We start from the raw sequence: 17,848 nt of genomic DNA on the forward strand, positions 1-17,848 counted from the left end.
GGCACAAACTACAAGATATATAACTTGTCACCATAAAAAACATATGATGTCAAATATTTGTGGCTTAGGTGGGATGTCAAACACAAAATTCAGGCTAGTTCATCTCCTGTTTGTCCAGCCCCCTCCTAATAAGTAATCTCAAGCCAATCGGTTTGCATTTGTGTTATATTTTAATTTCAGTTGTATGTGTATGGGAGGCAAGTAAGAAAGGGTAGGGCAGAACATGACAAGTAAATAGATTTATTTTTACGGTCTGTAAATAACTTTGCATATATCATTTCATCCTCTCAAAAACCCTGTTAAGTGGGTACTATTATTATGCCCATTTCACAGACAAGGAAACAGGCTGAGATAGGTTGTTACAACAAGTGTGTCAAGAGAGATTCACCCTGGCCTTCTTGACTCCTAGTATACTACTCTACCACTAGGTCACAAAAGAAAGTATAAATACATTTAGAAAGCAATCCCCCCACCCACGCCACACACACACCCTTTGAGTTGCTAAAGGGCCATAGCCTGAATTGTGTTCAAGTAGTTGCTACCAAAATGTGTGATGTTAACATTTAATACTACTGAACTTTTATACATGAAGTTAAAGTTTAAAGGAATGATTTTTATGGACTAGCATGGTAATTTATACACCGTAGGACTGAATAGCAACTCAAAGATTTCTAAATTAGCTATGAAATTACTGTTGTGAGATAAATGTTTTCAATGAAAATGAATAATCATATCTTCTTTTCCTTGGCTCTACTTAGGAAACCAATCTTAACAAACCTGAAATGGAAGAAAAAATTAATTTTAGATCAAATAAAAGAAAAATTATAGATGTGCAAGATTTGATTACCCACATGTAAGAATGGGGCATGGGTTGACAACGAATAGCAGTGATTAAAAAATAAATCTTACTATCAGTGTGAGTTGGGTCAACCAATACCTCTCTGGATCTTAGTTTCTTCAATTAGCACAAAAAAGCGGCACGGGAGGGAAAGCTGGTGATCTCTAAACTCATTTCCAGTTTGAATCTATTATTCCTGCTATTTGAATGTTAAATGGAAATAAGAATACAGCATTTAGTCATGTTTCACTTGATGTATATATACATTTAGAGTCATCCTAAAGACAACCACGGTTTACTGTTCTATTTGGGTGGTATTTTTTTTTATGATGCAAATTTCAAAAAAAGCAAACACCAAACCATTAAAGAACGTAGATTTCTGGGGGGGAGGGGGTGGTGCTGAGTAATCTTATTTTTGGATGGGGGAAGGGGACAACAGGCCAGATTAGTTTGGGAACCTCTGCAAGTCATTTATATGTATACTTTATCTCACTACCATCTCATCACAAAATGTTATTTCATTTAAAAATTGGACACAAATTTGCAGATGATTATATTTAATTGTTTTAAAAAATCCAAGTTATCTGATTGTTCTTGTGGCATTGTAAGGATTGTTCTAGGACCCTCCAGGGGGTGGTATTGCCCACTTTGGGAACCTATGGACCACCAGAGAGTATAATGATGGTAGAAACAATACAAAATAATTGGAGAAAACAGACTAAACGTTATGCAGTGGTGGTACAAATTGGATTTAAAAAGTAGAATTCAATAAAGTGCTCCTTACAGGAAACATTTATTCTGGAAAATCTGTATAACTATTCACTTCACTATGAAACAAACTAAGTATTTAAGCAACTGAAAAGCAATTATACTTAGACACATATGCATTTATTTATGATGTTACTGAAGGACCAGATTTTTAAACTGTATTTTTAAGTAGACAAGGCGGCCTGAATTTTTTGGATCATAACATTTAATGCATTTAAAGCTAAAGGAATGACTCTATGCTTTGGCATGGAAAATTATGGACTATACATCTGAACAGTAACTAAAAGATTTTGAAATCAGTTATCAAACTCTAAATAGCTGGTCTAAAATTTAACATGCCAATAAAAACAGGAATGGCACTTATGATAAACTCAATGAAAGTACAGATGATTCTCACAAATATTTCATGTATGAAGAAGTAGGTATGTGTAATGATGGTTGCTATAATTTCCTTGTTTATCTTTTAAGGGGATTAATAAAGTCTAAGGTTTTTTTTTCCCTATTCCTTTTGATATCTTCTTTTCTTTCAGATATATTGTAAATCAATGTCTCAACAGCAACTGGGTGACTTTTAGTATGATCTCCTCTATTTACAATTCTTCCTTACCATAAGCGAACTTTCAACACAGCCGTCCCTCTCTCCTAGAGAAGCCTAGCCCTGCAGGCCCGCCACTCCCCTTCCCCTTCCCCGCCATTGCTCCATACCCAGCAGCCCAAGTAGCTTCAGAGCCTGGGGCCTATGCAGCTGGAGGGGTTTCAGTGCTTGAGAGTCCCCAAAGCCCTGCTACAGGGGAGTAGAATTTGTATAATGTGGAAAATAAGAACTATTTAAACTTCTGGTACAGCCTATACCAAACAAGAGATATCTCTATGCCATGATGAAAAATATGAATTAAGAGTCAGTGAAATATCAAATAACAACATTATTTTGCTATTCTTTGTGGAATCTGAAGTGGTAAAAATCCAACGCTCCTACATGATGGGTGGTGGGGCCACAGAGTGACAAACATTTTGGAAAATGTTATGGCATCAAGACACAAAAGTATCATTCCATTGTTAGAACTGTATCATCATAAAAATATTTCTGTATAAAATATAGTTATTCCATTCTTAATGGCAAATAATTGAAATCACCTACACATACAGTAACTACAGAATACGTTCAATTCTCTACTCGAATGCATGTTATCTCACCAAAAAGAATTACTTACAAAAATGCAGACTGTAATCCATCCATGCCTGCCTACCCCATAAGATTCTTGTCCATATTTCCCCAAAAGTTTGCAACAAGGTAGGCCCCAATATGTTTGTTTAAGGCCTCAATAATTTTCTCCTGATATCATAAAGATATCCATAGAGCACTCTGGTAGTTCACCTGTATCCCATCATTCCTGACATAACCAGCTAGCTTTCTTTCCTTGTTATACAAGCCCTCGATCACGTCCTTTATTGTTGTTCTTCTAAGCTTCCTGTTGGTTATGCTGTGGACTTAATGCTATATAAAATTACCAATGGTTTACTTTATAAATAAGGATATAAGGGATATAAGGATATAAAGGATAAGGGTTAGATTTGTTATTTCATTTGTATAAGGAATTTCTGGATGAGGAAACTCACTCTAGGAAGGCAGACTGGTACCTTTTCTCCAACTTAAAGTCCTACCCACCTAAGGCACTGAGAGGTTAATTGACTAGCCCATGGTCACATACCCAGGATGTGTCACAGGTGGGACATAAACCCAGGTCTTTCTAGTTAGAAAAAATAAAATGAAAGGCTCTATCCACTAGTCCATGATGCTACAACAAAACAACAAAAAATAGAAATGAAAGCTTTTGCCAAAACCATCTTTCAGACCTGCAATTTTAAATCGGTATTCAATGAAACTATTTGTTACTGACTAAATAAAAGGATATTAGCACAACTAGAAAAGCAAGCACTGGAAATATCTGAATGCAACAATCCAGGGTTCAACACAAATAACTGGGCAAAAGATTTTAAATTTGACAAGAACTACTAGGAAAAGTGGAATGTAGTATGGTCAAAAGAGGGGCTTAAATCAGCATCTTATATACCACATGACATTGAGATTTCCAAATAAATTATCTATAGGTCACATCATAAAATAGAAAGAAAAATGCATGGAGATATCTTTAATAACTACAGCTGAGGGAGAAACAAAGGATAAAGATAACAAAAGATTAGATAATTTTGATTCTATTAAACTGAAAAGCTTTTACATGGACAAAATCAAAGCATTTAAGATAAGCGAAATTGCAGAACAAATGGAAAGGACTATTGGAGACCAAGAACCATTTCCTAGTAAATTAACAGCCATCAGATGAACAGTTCTCAAATACTGCCCACTATCAGCAACCCTATAAAACTATTCAAGAGCACTAGTGAGAGAGAGGCAAATCAAAACAACTTTGAGGTTTCACTCATGGCCAGCAAATTGGTGAAGATGACAAGGTGGAACTGATCAATGCTAGAAGAGCTATGGTAAAACAGGCACACTAAGCCACTGTTGACAGAGCTATAAATTGATCCCATCAGTCTATAAAAAAAATTGAAAGGGCAGCTAGGTGGTACAGTGAATAGAGAGAGCACTGGCCCTGGAGTCAGGAGGACCCGAGTTCAAATCCTGCCTCAGACACAACACAAAAACTAGCCGTGCGACCTTGGGTAAGTCACTTAACCCCAATTGCCCTCCAAAAAGCAAAAAAACAAAACAAAACAAAAAAAAAAACAAATTGGAATTGAGCGGAATAAAAGTTCATTTCCTTTGACCCAAAGACAATACTGTTGTGCATATATCTAAAAAGTCAGAGATACAAAGGTCCCATGTATACCAAAATACAGTAATGTAGTAACAAAAACCTGGAAATTAAGTGGGTGTTCATTGGGCAATGGCTAAACAAACTATGGTATATAAATATGATGAAATAGGATTATGTTGTAAGAAACTACAAATATGAGAAATTCAGAGAAATGTGGGGAAACTTCCATGAATTGGAACAAAGTGAAACAAGCAGAACCATTAAGATAATATGATTATGTAACACAAAAGCAAAATAAAATTAAAGTGAATGCTATGTAATAATTATGATGACAAAAACTGAAGCAAGAACCTAAAGAAATGAGAAAAAGTATCTTCCTTCTTTGTTAGAGAACCACCAAATTACTTTATTGCATTTTTCTTATTATTAGTAATTTGAAGCATTCTTTCATATGAAAGAATCATTTAATTAATTGTTAAATGGCTTATAATTATTCTTTTGAGAAATACTTACTCATATCCTTTGACTATTTACCTGTTGGAGAACAGCTCTTTGTCTTAAATATTTCTTTTATATCATAGATACCAAACCATGCATACCAAAAATTGTTTGTTGCTAAAGCTTTCCAATTTTTTGTAAACAAAAAGTATTTTTATATTTTGTAATTGCCCATATCCCTTGTTTAGTTAAGAATTTGTCTCTTAATTCAGAGCTGTAAAAAGGGTATGATCCTCCATTCTAATTTTTTTATGCTATAATCTTTAATATGCTAGGTCTGATATCCATTTTGAAGGTATAAATTATTGGTCAAAACCTTATTTGGCACACTTCTTTCCAGATTTCCTAGTTGTTATAAAATACAGAATTCTTTCCTAAATAATTTGTTTTCTGGTTTACTGAAAAGTAACTTGTTGAATTTCATTATTTCTGATTCTCCCTTGTCTACACTGTCCCACTGATCTACTCTTTCTTTTTAAAGAGAATATCAAATGTTTTTGATGATTGCTGTTTTTTAATATACTTTAAAGCCTACAAGTTCTATTCTTCCTTTCTTCCCACCTTCCTCCCTCCATCCCCTACATTATTTCTTTTGATATTCTATACCTTTTGTTCCCCCTAATGAATCTGGTTATTATTCTATCTAGAACTGGAAAGTTTCTTTGTAGTCATATTTGTTTAGCATTAAAACTGTAAATCACCTGTGGTAGTATTGTCATTTTTAACATATTTGCACAGCCCAATCATAAGCACTGAATATTCCTCCAGCTATTTAAGTTATTCTTTATTTATTTAAGGAATATTTTATAACTGGATCTATAGAGTGTGGTTTGGTAGATTTATTCCCAAATATTTTATGCATTTTGTAGTTATTTTGAATGGGATTTGCCTTTCTACCACTGTCTTCTGGATTGTTAGCATATAAAAAAATGCTATTGCTTTCTATGGGTTCTGTACCCTAAAATTTTGCTGAAGATATTGTCTCAGTTTATTTGCTAACTGCTTAGCATTTTCTAAGTATATCATGTCATCAAATAGTTTTTTCCTTCTTAATTTCTTTCCCTAGTGTTATTGCTATGGCTAGCATTTATGTGAAATACAACTGATTCTTCTACTTAGAAGATAAAACTATAGCAAATAATATTGCTTTACTGCTAGTATTTAGTGGGAAGGCTTCTAGTGTATCTCCACTGCATATGTTACTTGCTTTTGATTTTAGATGCTTTAAAAATTTTTTTAGGGGTGGTTAGGTAGTGCAGTGAATAGAGTACCAGCCCTGGAATCAGGAGGACATGGGTTCAGATCCAGCCTCAGACACTTAACACAAAAACTAGCCGTGTGACCGTGGGAAAGTCACTTAATCCTAATTGCCCTCCAAAAAGCAAAAAAAAAAAAAAAATTTTTAAATGAAGATCCTGCTGAACTGCAGGTTTGGTTTTGTTTTGGTATTACCAAGACCTATACTTTGTCAAAGGCTTTTTTTGAATAGATCTTGGATATTTTTGTTTTTAGTATGACTACAATGATTTTTTTTCATAATGTTGAAACACTGTTGCATCCTGGGTATGAATCAATTTGGTTATAATGTATGATTTATTGGATAAATTATTATAGTCTGATAGGATTTCAATTAAAATTTCTTAACTCTTATTCATTACTGATACTCGTTTCCTATCTTCTGTGCTTTTATTCTCCTTGGTTTAGGTACTAGGACTTTAAAAAAGTTTAGTAGTTTCTCAATTTTTTAGAATAATCTGCTTAATATTCATACAAACTGTTTGTTAAAAGGTTAAGAGAACTCTCCTGTAATTCTACCAGGACTAGGGCATTTTTTCCCCATGAATAATTCCTTTGTAGCTAGTTCTTTTTCTTTGATTAGATTAAGGTTACCAGTTGGTATTCTGTTCAATATTTTGTATTTTATAAGGCAAGCCTCTCTTCTATAACTATATAATGGGTTATGATAATTCTTTTTACATTTTCTGATTGTGATGTGTTTTCACCTTTGTTATTTTGCTGATTTGGTTTTATCTCTTTCTTTTTCATCAGGTTAGCTAAAGGTCGACCAATGTTTTTTTTAGTCTTTAGAGTATCACTCCAGCATAGAAATTTCTCTGTGTTCCAAATTATCCAGTCTAGTTCTATCTCTGGCTCTCCTCATGACCAATTTCTTTCTCACGACAGAGAATCTCCTCTCTGGGTCCATGCTCTCCCACCTTTCTGGATGCTGGCTGCCCCCAAAGCTCTAATTTCCTTTTTTCTGAAGGATGATGTTATGTTCAAGGAGGAACAACAGTCTCTTCCATAAGTAGTTTCAATGTGCTGATTATAATATATCAGGGGTAAGTTTTTTTATTAGTTACCTCTACCTAATGCTTTCAAAAACTATTCAGGTTCACACTAGTAATTTTTAAAATACCCTTTGATATAAATATTCAAAGAACAGACAAAATTTTTTTTTACAACTATAAAAAAGAGTTAAAATTAAAGAATGTGGTACTTAAAAATTAAGATGACTAACATAAGACTATGACAAATTTGCATTAATCCAACTAATGAGATGAAAATATAATTCCTTAAAAGTATTTAAAATGAAATACAACTGATCCTTCCATTTAGAAGAGGCATATTATGTTAATATTTTAAACTTAAACAACAGGGGTATTACTGAATTTGAAGTCAGTGCCTTTAGTTAAAATTCTCCACTAAGCTAAGTCACTTATGCTCTCTGGGTCAGTTTCCTCAGCTGTAAAATGAGTATGACAAACTAGATGACTTCTAAGGTCTTACTTTTCAAGGCAGAAATCTATATACTTCTTATTTAAATATTGTTTCTATTTTGTTCTCAAAAAGTTGCTTTAATCAATTTGAAATCTGCAAAGTGCTTTTCTCAGTAAAAGCTTGTGAGGTAAAATCATTCTATAGATAAGGAAAGAGTTTTTGAAGATAACCTGGCCATTTCTAAGAAATAACAGAATTTGAATCCGGTTTTCCTTATTATGTCCACTAATCTATAGGGGACAGAACTCTAGACTTGAAGGCAGGAAGACCTGAGTTTGAATCCTGCCTCAGATATTTATTAACTGTGTGACCTTGTAAAAGTTATTTAATCTCTTTCAGGTTCTGTTTCCTCTTCTATAAAACTGGAATAATAAAAGAGTATCTCACAGTAGCTGTATCAAATGAGATAACATATGAAAAACACTTTAAGTGCTATGTTAAAGTTATCTGTTAGATAAGACTATTAGATAGCCTTAAGTCTGAAAAAGATATAGGAGTTTTAGTTATTTACAATCTCAATGAGTGAATTCGATGATGTGTCAGTCAAAAAATCAAATGAAATCTTTAACCAAAGTTAGAAAGACATAGGATATGGAGGTGACAGTCCTATTATATTCTGCCCTGGTCAGACAGCTGGAATACTGTGTTCAGTTTCAGGCATATTTTAGAAAGGACATGGTTAAGTTGGAGAGCTTCCAAATGAGGGTGATGATGATAAAGGATCATGAGATCATGTCATATCAAGTTGATGATTCCACAAGCATTTAAGTGTCTATTAGGTACAAGGCATTGTACTGGTTGTATAAAGACAAAAATGAAAAACAATCCTTGTCCTGAAGGAACTTATATTCTACTATACAAATTTCTATTCAACTCTAATACAAGAATCAATTAAGAGCTGGGAATATTTATCCTGGAGAAGTAAGACTTAGGGGGAGCATGACAGCTGTCTATTTGAAGAGGGGCGGCTAGGTGGCACAGTGAATAGAGCACCAGCCCTAGAGTCAGGAGGACCTGAGTTAAAATCTGGCCTCAGACACTTAACACTTACTAGCCGTGTGACCCTGGGCAAGTCACTTAACCCCAATTGCCCTTCCAAAAAAAAAAAGAAAGAAATATTTGAAGAACTGCCACGTGGAAGTTATTAGACTTGCTCTATCTACTTGAGTCCCAAGGGCACAACCAAGAGTAACCATGAAAATAGAAAAGGTATATTTAGGCTTGCTACAAAGAAAAACTTGCTCACTATAAGGGCTTTGCAAAAGCAGAAGGAGTTGCATCAGCAAGCATTGAATTACACCTCACCAGGGTTCTTGTTTTTTTTGTTTTTGCTTTTTGGAGGGCAATTGTGGTTAAGTGACTTGCCCATGGTCACATGGCCAGTTTTTGTGGTAAGTGTCTGCAACCGGATTTAAACTCAGGTCCTCCTGACTGCAGGGCTGGTGCTCTACTCACTGCACCACCTAGCCACCCTGTTCACCAGGGTTCTTGAAACAATGGATAGATAACCACCTTGAATGTGCAATGGAGGAGAGTCTTAGGTAGAGATTCAACTAAATGGCCTCTAAAGTACCTTACAACTATCTGACTCTTGTGTAATTTTTAAAAGAAAGATAACATTAACAACATTTAGGTATTATGAATATTGTTACGTGAAAAATGTTAATCCATGTCTCCCTAGTTTCATTAACAAAATGAAATTCAGCTACCAAATAATTAGCCTGTTTATAATGCCTACTATGCAGTAGGCACTGTGGCAAAGCACTTTACAAATATTATCCCACTTGATTCACACAACAACAGTGGGAGATATGTGCTATTGTTATATTCCCTTTATAGTTGAAGAAACTGTACCATTCTATTAAATTCAAACTGCCATATTGCAAAGGTTCCTTCTACAGCTAAAGTTCAAAATCATATTAGTTAAAAATAGATGCAATCAATTCTCAATTACTTTTGGCAATGGGAAATAGGAAGAACACAAAATTTACAGATTCTCAATCTTTTAGTAGTTCCAACATCCTCTTCAGAATACTTAATATTTAAATGCTACATTTTACTCAATGAGGAAATAGATAGGAAAGGAGACAAGGGAGGAGGAGGAATTTCAGGGAGAGCAAATCAAGGAAGTCTTTAGTCTTAAGCAAAACAAATTCCAAAGAGGCACTGAAATATTTATAGCTCTTTGAGATGGCAAAGAATGGGAATCTGAGAGGGTACCCATAAATTGAGCACTGGATGATTAAGTTATGGTGTACAACTATGAAAAAATACTCTTCTCAGTATAATGGCCACATACAAATCCAAAATGAAATGTGATGTCCACCTCATGACAAAGGTAAAGGACTGACTGCAGAATAAGAATCATTTTTTTTGATGCGGTCAATGTAGAAATTTGGTTTTGACCGACTAGGTGTGTGTGTAATGGGTTTTGCTTTTCTTCTGTTCTCAGTTGGGGGAACAGACATGGTAGGAGGGTAAGAAGAAAGATTTTGGCTGATTAAAACAGACTACAAATTTATATTTTAATCAATCTTTGATCTTATTAATGCAGACCAGTGGTTCTCAAAATTTTTTGATCTCAGGACCACTTTAACACTCTTAAAAATTGAGGACTCCTCAAAGAATAGGATTTCAATATTTACCGTACTAAAGATTAAAATATTTTAGTTATTATCATGAAAATAGTTTTTACCATGTAAACCTCTCAGACAGGATCTTGGGAACCCCGATTCATACTCTGTGGAGTAAGTAAGCTTGTAACACTGGTGTAAGCACTACCTTCAACATTACAGATCACAAATCCCTTATACCCTTTAATCCTGAATGATGCTTGTCTATATCCCTCTAGATATTGAAGAAAGAAACCTAACATATGGTTATTTTTTTCTCTAGGTCCATACTCCTAGAGTAACAGTATAATGCTCAGGCTATCACATGATATCTTGCTTTTAATAAATGCATGACCAGCCCCCTTCCTTTTCTGATTGTGTTATTTCTCAGGTATCTTTTATGGCACTTTACAAACAAGTTACTCTTGGTAATATGCAGCATTACTCCATTATATATGTCTTTATTGCCTATCTAATTCTATCTACGGTGGTATTCTCTTACTCTAGAAGAATATTAATACTAAAAAGATGGATTTTTGTTTTAGGGAATGACGTGATCACTGAAAGAGCTTCTGAATTTTCCAAAGGCAATTAAGATTATTCTCTTCTTTTTATTAATTTCTAAGCCTAGCTTACTGTTCATTTGTACTGCCTTTCCAAGATAAAGGTGTTGATAATTACAGGTTCTGATAAACTCAAAGGGCTGTCTACCTAACTTTTTATCATCTTGTTGACTGCCATTTTTCATCTCTCTCTAATTTACAGACTGTAGAATACAGAGCTTAGGTCAAAGGTTCATTTCTTTAAAATTTCTGATTAATAAAGTTATCAAGGAAAAGGGAATTTAAATTAAAACTGGACCACAAATGGGTAATCAGTCCTACACTACTGTTTAAAAACAGTATGCATTCCCTACCACCTGAAAAACTAGAATATGAACTTTGCATTTCATTTACAAAAAAGAATTCTGAATGTACTGACCTACATAACTCCATTTTCAAAGTGGATTATTTTACTACTTCAATGCATATATGAACTTATCAATGGGGGTAGGTACTCTGTAACTGTTATCGCCTACAACATCTCTAAGAACATCCCATAATCTCCAAATGGATACATGAACTACATATAAAGGGTAATGTCCCAAGCAAATAAGAGGAAAAGGGAAGGAAGTACATCTTACAATTATGGACAAGGAAAGAATTCCTAACCAAACAAAAGAAAGAAAAGGTCACAGGAGAGTAAATTGACAATTTAGATTACAAGAGACATTCCCCAAATAAATAACTGGTCAAAGAAATGAAAGAGTAGTTCTCAAAATAAGAAAGGCAAGCTATCAACAACGACATTTTTAAAAAAAAGTTCTACAACACTAATAAGAAAAATGCAAATTCAAACAACTCTGAAGTTCCACTTCATACCCATCTGTTGGGCAAAGATGACAAAAAAGGAAAATGACAATTGTTAGAGGGGCAATAGAAGGACATACTAACACTGTTGGTAGGCTAGAAATTGATCCAAATGTTCTGGAAAACAGCTTGGAACTACACCCTACCCTTCCCCCGCCCCCTAATCATGTAACTTCTATTGGCCTAGTAATACTACTACCAGGAATTTATCTTAAAAAGATCAAATAAAGAGGGAAAGGTCTAATTCAGAAAAATATTTATAGCAACACTCTTTGTTAAAGCAAAGATTTGGAAACAAAGTTCAATTGAGAATGACTGAAATGAAGGCGTATTAATGTAATGAAATATTATTTCACTGAGGCAGTGTGAAATGAGCAGACCTAGGAGAAAAAGGTATAAAATTACCACACTTCAAAGGAAAACTGAAAAACTTAAGAACCACAATCAACACAATGATAAATTACGACCCCAAAAAACTGATAATGAATCATTCTTACTACCTCTTGGCAAAGAAATAATGATACAGAATGAAGCATACATTTTTGGATAAGACCAATGTGTGCATTTGTTTTGCTTGACTAATTTTTTATGAGAGGGCTTTTGTTCTTACTGTTTTTGGGGGGGAAGAAAAAAAGAACCAATATAAAATTTTAAAAAACACACAGAAAAGAGTTTAGAAGCAAGTTCAGAAGGGGGGTTTAGACTCAAGTTTAGAAGAGGACCCATGGAAGCAGGGTAGTGTTATTATAACTATCAAATTTAGTACATATTAAACAACAACATGAGATTCTTGGTGTCACGTGACATACCATTTTACTGTGCTTTGTGTAAAAAACTGTTTGTGTTTGTTAAATTTAGGATGTTTAGGGAGACTAGGTGGTGCAGTGAATAGAGCACCAGCCCTGGAGTCAGGAGGACCTGAGTTCAAATCCGGCCTCAGACACCTGACAATTACTAGCCGTGTGACTTTGGGCAAGGCACTTAACTCCAACTGTCCTCCAAAAAGCAAAAAATAAAAAAATTTGGGGTGGCTAGGTGGCACAGTGGTAGAGCACAAGCCCTGGAGTCAGGAGGATGTAGGTTTGGATCTGGCCTCAGGCATCTTACACACACACAAAAAAACTAGCCATATGACCTTGGGCAAGTTGCTTGACCCCAGTTGCCCTGTCACCCCCCCCTCCAAAAAACAAAAAAAACAAAAAAAAAATGTAAACTTACGATGATTAAAAAAATATTTTCTTGGTGGGGGGGATATATGAGAGGGCAGACTGGGAGAGGTATGCTTGCCATCTTGGGGTGGCAGGTAGGGGAGAGAAGGGGAAAAAAATTTGGAACTCAAAATCTTGTGGAAATGAATACTGAAAACTAAAAATAAATTCTGAAACTTAAAAACAAAAAAGATTTTCTTCTAAAAAAAAAAGTTGGGAAAGTATAATTTCATTCCCATTTGTTGCTATTATGTTGTACCTTAATGTTCTCAGAATGAGCTTAGCCAGGTTCATAGTTAAGTTTTCTACATGGTTCTTTTCCTTTCCTCAATATCTTTTCACTGATCAATCTTCTATTGTCGTCCTCTTAATGTTTTTCAAGTAAGTATATACTCTAATGCCACTGTTGCCCTTCAGTATATCACAAGAAATAAAAATGACTGTTAATGGACAGAATAAATACTGGTTACTGATAATGGGGGTCATTAAAATCAACTGGTCCCAAGTAATCATATTACTAACTAGTTAGAGGAAAGGCCAAATTCAATGCCAAATTTTAAAAAGGATAAAGAAAAGACACTGTGTAAATGTACAATAGCTGCAATCTAATCTACTCAACTTAAGTCATCATTTCTCACTGAAGTTTAACGTAAAGCAATAGCCACAATGAACACCTAAATAAACCCAGAAATTGCTTTTAGTAATACAGACTTGATATCCCAGGAGAGTTGACACTTACAACTATAATAAGCTGTTCAGCATAAAATTCTGATAACAGACCTTAGTGTTAATAGTTTTCACCTGTTTTTTTTAGCCTAGAAACTAGAATACAAAATTTGAGATCATTATCTTTCACAGAAGAGGTGATGACCACTAGAAAAGACTGAAATGAACAAGCTAGGAGCACTGAATTTGGAGCCAGAAGACCAAGGTTGAACATCTTAGCTTTGTCCTAGACCTCTCTAGGTCTCAGTTTCCTCATCCATAAAGTAAGAGGGTTGAACTAGATTACCCCTAAAGTCCCTTCCAGCTCTAAATCCATCATCCTAGGGAACAGATACAGTTTTAAAAAGCTATTTGTTGATGGTATTAGTAAAAATTATAAGCCAATTTTCTCTATCTCCTGGAACTTATTCCTATACTTAATGCATCTAATTATTCATTATCTAAAGCAGATCCATTCCTGTCCTATGGCAAAATTATGATCAACTGCAGGTTTTTAAAGGATATATTCTACTACAGATATATACCCTTCAAGTGAGCATGGTGCTTGAACAAACTTTTAAATGTCAAGAAAGTAGCATGTAAGGAATATGCCTTTGTAGAATACAGCTTTCTTGGAAGCCAATCACTTAGAATTTAAGTCTAGCCAAGATTCAATTAAACATGTTATTTAATATATGTCTATAATCCTTAATAAATGTTTTTTTGATTTCTTAACAGAAAACATTAACCTCAAAATTCTAATTTCATGAAGTTTTCATTAGCATGTAAGCTTCAAGAAATTATTTTTTTCCTTTCCAGAGTGTGCATCATCTAATGAACTGTGGGTGCTTAGTAAGCAGCTGAGGATTGAAGACAAAAACAAAAAACAGTGAGTCTTGGAGTTGCCCTACTCCTCCATACATTTTCATTTACCTTGCCTAAGAATCACTATACTTCCTATGGGTCACTCTCTACCTTTTTACAGGTTAATCATACCTATAAGGTAAGTCGTATGGGACAAAAATGTCAGAAAGAAGGTCAAGAGTGTTAGGGGAACAAATAAAAGCAGTTCAAGAGAAGATAATCATTCTTCAGAACAACTAGCTGAAACAGAAATATTAGAGAAATAATTTGTGGGAAGAAGATCCATACTTACATACACATCAGAAATTAAGTTGTCAGATGGTAACCTACAATGACCTAATGATTTCCATCTTCATGTCAAGTCTTCCTGGAAATAACCTAGAATTTATCTGACTAATACCCTATAGTAGGGGAAGGGTAAACATATATAAGAACCTGGAAGAAAGCTTTGAAGTGGGCATCCTCTTGAACTGTAGTATCCTGATCACTTGGGATGAGAGGGAACAGGCTCTGAAGTCTCACCCTTTCACAAATCACCTTGTTAGGATGGCCAGGTAGAGGTGCTGAATTGGACCCGGGAGAAATCTGGGAAAAAGAGGGAGAAGAAAAGGATAGTTCATGGCTAACTGCACCAATATGGAGAATCAACCCCACGAGGGATAGTCTGGATATTTCAAGTATTTGAAGAGTCTAAAGAGAAGGGAAGAAAATCAATAATCATTTAAAAACACTAAATAAAACAAATGAGGATGGCAAAAACTACCTTTGATCAGTGCTACCTCTTTTGAAAATTAGAGCTTGAAAAAACCCACAATGGTACTGCTAAATTCACAAGTGTTCACTATTCCTTTGTCACAGTACTATTTTTTTTCTTGAAAGTACTAATTCTGAAATCTCGAAGGATATATAGATGGGTATGATATTAAACTCAAATATCCTTAAAAAAACCACTGTACTGGTTATGTCTTTTAGAAGAAAAAAATATTTTTATGTACATAGAAATTATTAAGAACCTAAATGAACAGGATTTAATTTGTTTTACTACAGAAAATTTAAGATCATTATATAACTAATGGAATCACGTTAATCTTAAGTAAATTTTAAAATGAGATTTGCTTTTTTGTGGCAAATTCAATGTTAGAAATATTTCTTTTTTTTTTTTTTTTAAAGCAATCGGGGTTAAGTAACTTGCTCAAGTTTATACAGCCAGTTATTTCTCGGTGTGGTGCTAAGTATCTGAGCCCAGATTTGATCCCCAGGTCATCCTGACACTGGAGCCAGTGCTCTTACTCGCTGAGCCACCTAGCCACCCCTAGAAATATTTCTTTATTCACTGGTCAAATAATCAGAAAAGGAACATGGAAGAAAAAGGTCATGGAAACCTTCTGTTCAACACAAAAGTTAATAGACTTATATTTCCAGGAATCATCCATCAAGCAAAGGAAAACAACATATGATCATATGACCCCAGAAGGTGAAGGATCTCTAAAGTAGAATTGTCGCATATTTTAAATGTTTGATATAAATTCTTGTTAAACATGAGCAACATAAGTGAATTATTAAAAACTTCCACTTTCTGTGGTCAAGTGTAGAGCTAAATAATGTTCAACTATACCAACATTCTCAATACATCTACTAATTTAAGGAGAATGAAATTCCATTCTCTTGTGATGAAAAAGAATGCAAGAATAGAACTTTTTTTTAAAATTACAGGTATTGAAAGGAGTGACAAGTAGAAATCAATGATGGTGACAAAATAACTCCAGGCAAATGTAGAGAAATGTATTACAGAAATACAGTTTTGTTAAGAAATCATTAGATAGCCATAGCACATTTTTAAAAAGGAACAGGGATGGCACCAGACTACCGTTATTAGCCGTTCGTACACATTGTGTGAGATCCTACATGCACTGTACCCTTTTGGGGTATCTTTGCCACTCATCTACATTAAAATACAAATGTAAGTATTCAGTATACAGTCGTCTATATGCTTTCAACTCTATAGCTCCTATATCCTCAGCCACATATGCTACCATAAAGTAAAACTCCATGTACAAGGAAATAGCTAGGGTCTCTGTCATTAATCCTACGGGAAGATTCAATCCAAGCAGATTGAATATAATTACTGTCACAACAAGAAAAACATCTAGAAAGGGTAAAGGTAAGATAGATGGGCTAGTACAGAGGACAAAAAGAGTACAAAGTAAAAGTGGAAATATTTTGAGAAAGAATAGGAACAAGATATATTCTCACAGATTAAAAGGGATAAGGAGAAGAAAAAAAGGTCATTTTACAATTAACCTCAAATTTTCCACTAACAGACAACTCCCAATTTAAGTGGACTATCTGTGGCAAATTTTAAATAGCAAAATGGATGCCTTCTGCTCTAATAAACTTTTATGATGTCCTTCTAGGCTAAAGTTACATGAATCTGGAAAATGTAAATACATTTTTAAACTTAAGACTCAGTACTTAATGGATTTATGGTTTTATTAGGTATAGGTATTCCTCTCTAATAATGTATATCAAAACTCCTGGACTTTGTATACTAGCTAGAAAAAATTCATCATAGGGGCGGCTAGGTGGCACAGTGAATAGAGCACTGGCTCTGGAGTCAGGAGGAGAGCCGGAGGGCGAGTTCAAATTTGGCCTCAGATACAACACAAAAACTAGCTGTGTGACCTTGGGCAAGTCACTTAACCCCAACTGCCCTCCAAAAAGCAAAAAAGAAAGAAAGAAAAAATTCATCATCTAGAGGCCAATGTGGTGATGAGCCTCTCCAAGATCAGAAAGGCTGGCCCCTTAGATGACAGATATCCAAGGCTATCAGAATTAAACCATGCCAGAATTTATATTCTACCTGCATAGCCTCTGTGACCTCAAAGTAACCTCTACAGCAAATGAAGAGCTGGAAGAAGACTTTAGTCTTTCCTAAGTCATAAATAAAAAAATTATATATTTGTGCCCATTTATAAGTAAAATTATTTGCACCACCATTTTCCTTGAATATACACATTACCTGGAGGCTGTATAATTTACTAGTTGAGGTTTATATTGCAAAGAAAATTAAGGAAGAAAACAGATTAGACCTTGAGAGAATATAGATACTTATCAAGTCCTTACTATGTGCCAGGCATTGCTCTAAGCACTGGTGATAAAAGAAAAAAGCAAAAACAGTTATCTGCCTTCAAAGGGCTTACATTGTAATGAGGACACAACATATATATCTATATCTATATATATCTATACATACACCGTGTTTCCCTGATAATAAGACCTATCCCAAAAATAAGCCCTCCTCTTACTGTGTAAGATTCCTCTAAAATAAGCCCTCCCCCCAAAATAAGCCCTATTGAGATTGCTACTGTAGTGAAGGTGATCCCCTGTG

At 34.6% G+C, this 17,848-nt stretch overlaps 1 protein-coding gene across 13 annotated transcripts in view; it reads right to left on the reverse strand.

The window, feature by feature from the left end:
- The window catches only part of RNF38 (ring finger protein 38), a 220,708-nt gene that overhangs the window by 40,342 nt on the left and 162,518 nt on the right, over positions 1-17,848 (reverse strand). For 5 of the 13 annotated variants that reach the window (XM_069085236.1, XM_069085238.1, XM_069085245.1 and 2 more), the window contains one exon: positions 14,896-15,045. The exons of 3 other annotated variants lie outside the window; for them this stretch is intronic. In XM_069085236.1, coding sequence (XP_068941337.1) covers positions 14,896-15,045 — 150 coding nt within the window. 5 more of the 13 variants (XM_069085247.1, XM_069085239.1, XM_069085246.1 and 2 more) reach the window with 3 other exon arrangements.

This window comes from Petaurus breviceps, unplaced genomic scaffold (assembly GCF_028583685.1).
Source record: "Petaurus breviceps papuanus isolate PSGF00001 unplaced genomic scaffold, PetGlider_PUasm1.0 175, whole genome shotgun sequence".
Taxonomy (NCBI): domain Eukaryota; kingdom Metazoa; phylum Chordata; class Mammalia; order Diprotodontia; family Petauridae; genus Petaurus; species Petaurus breviceps.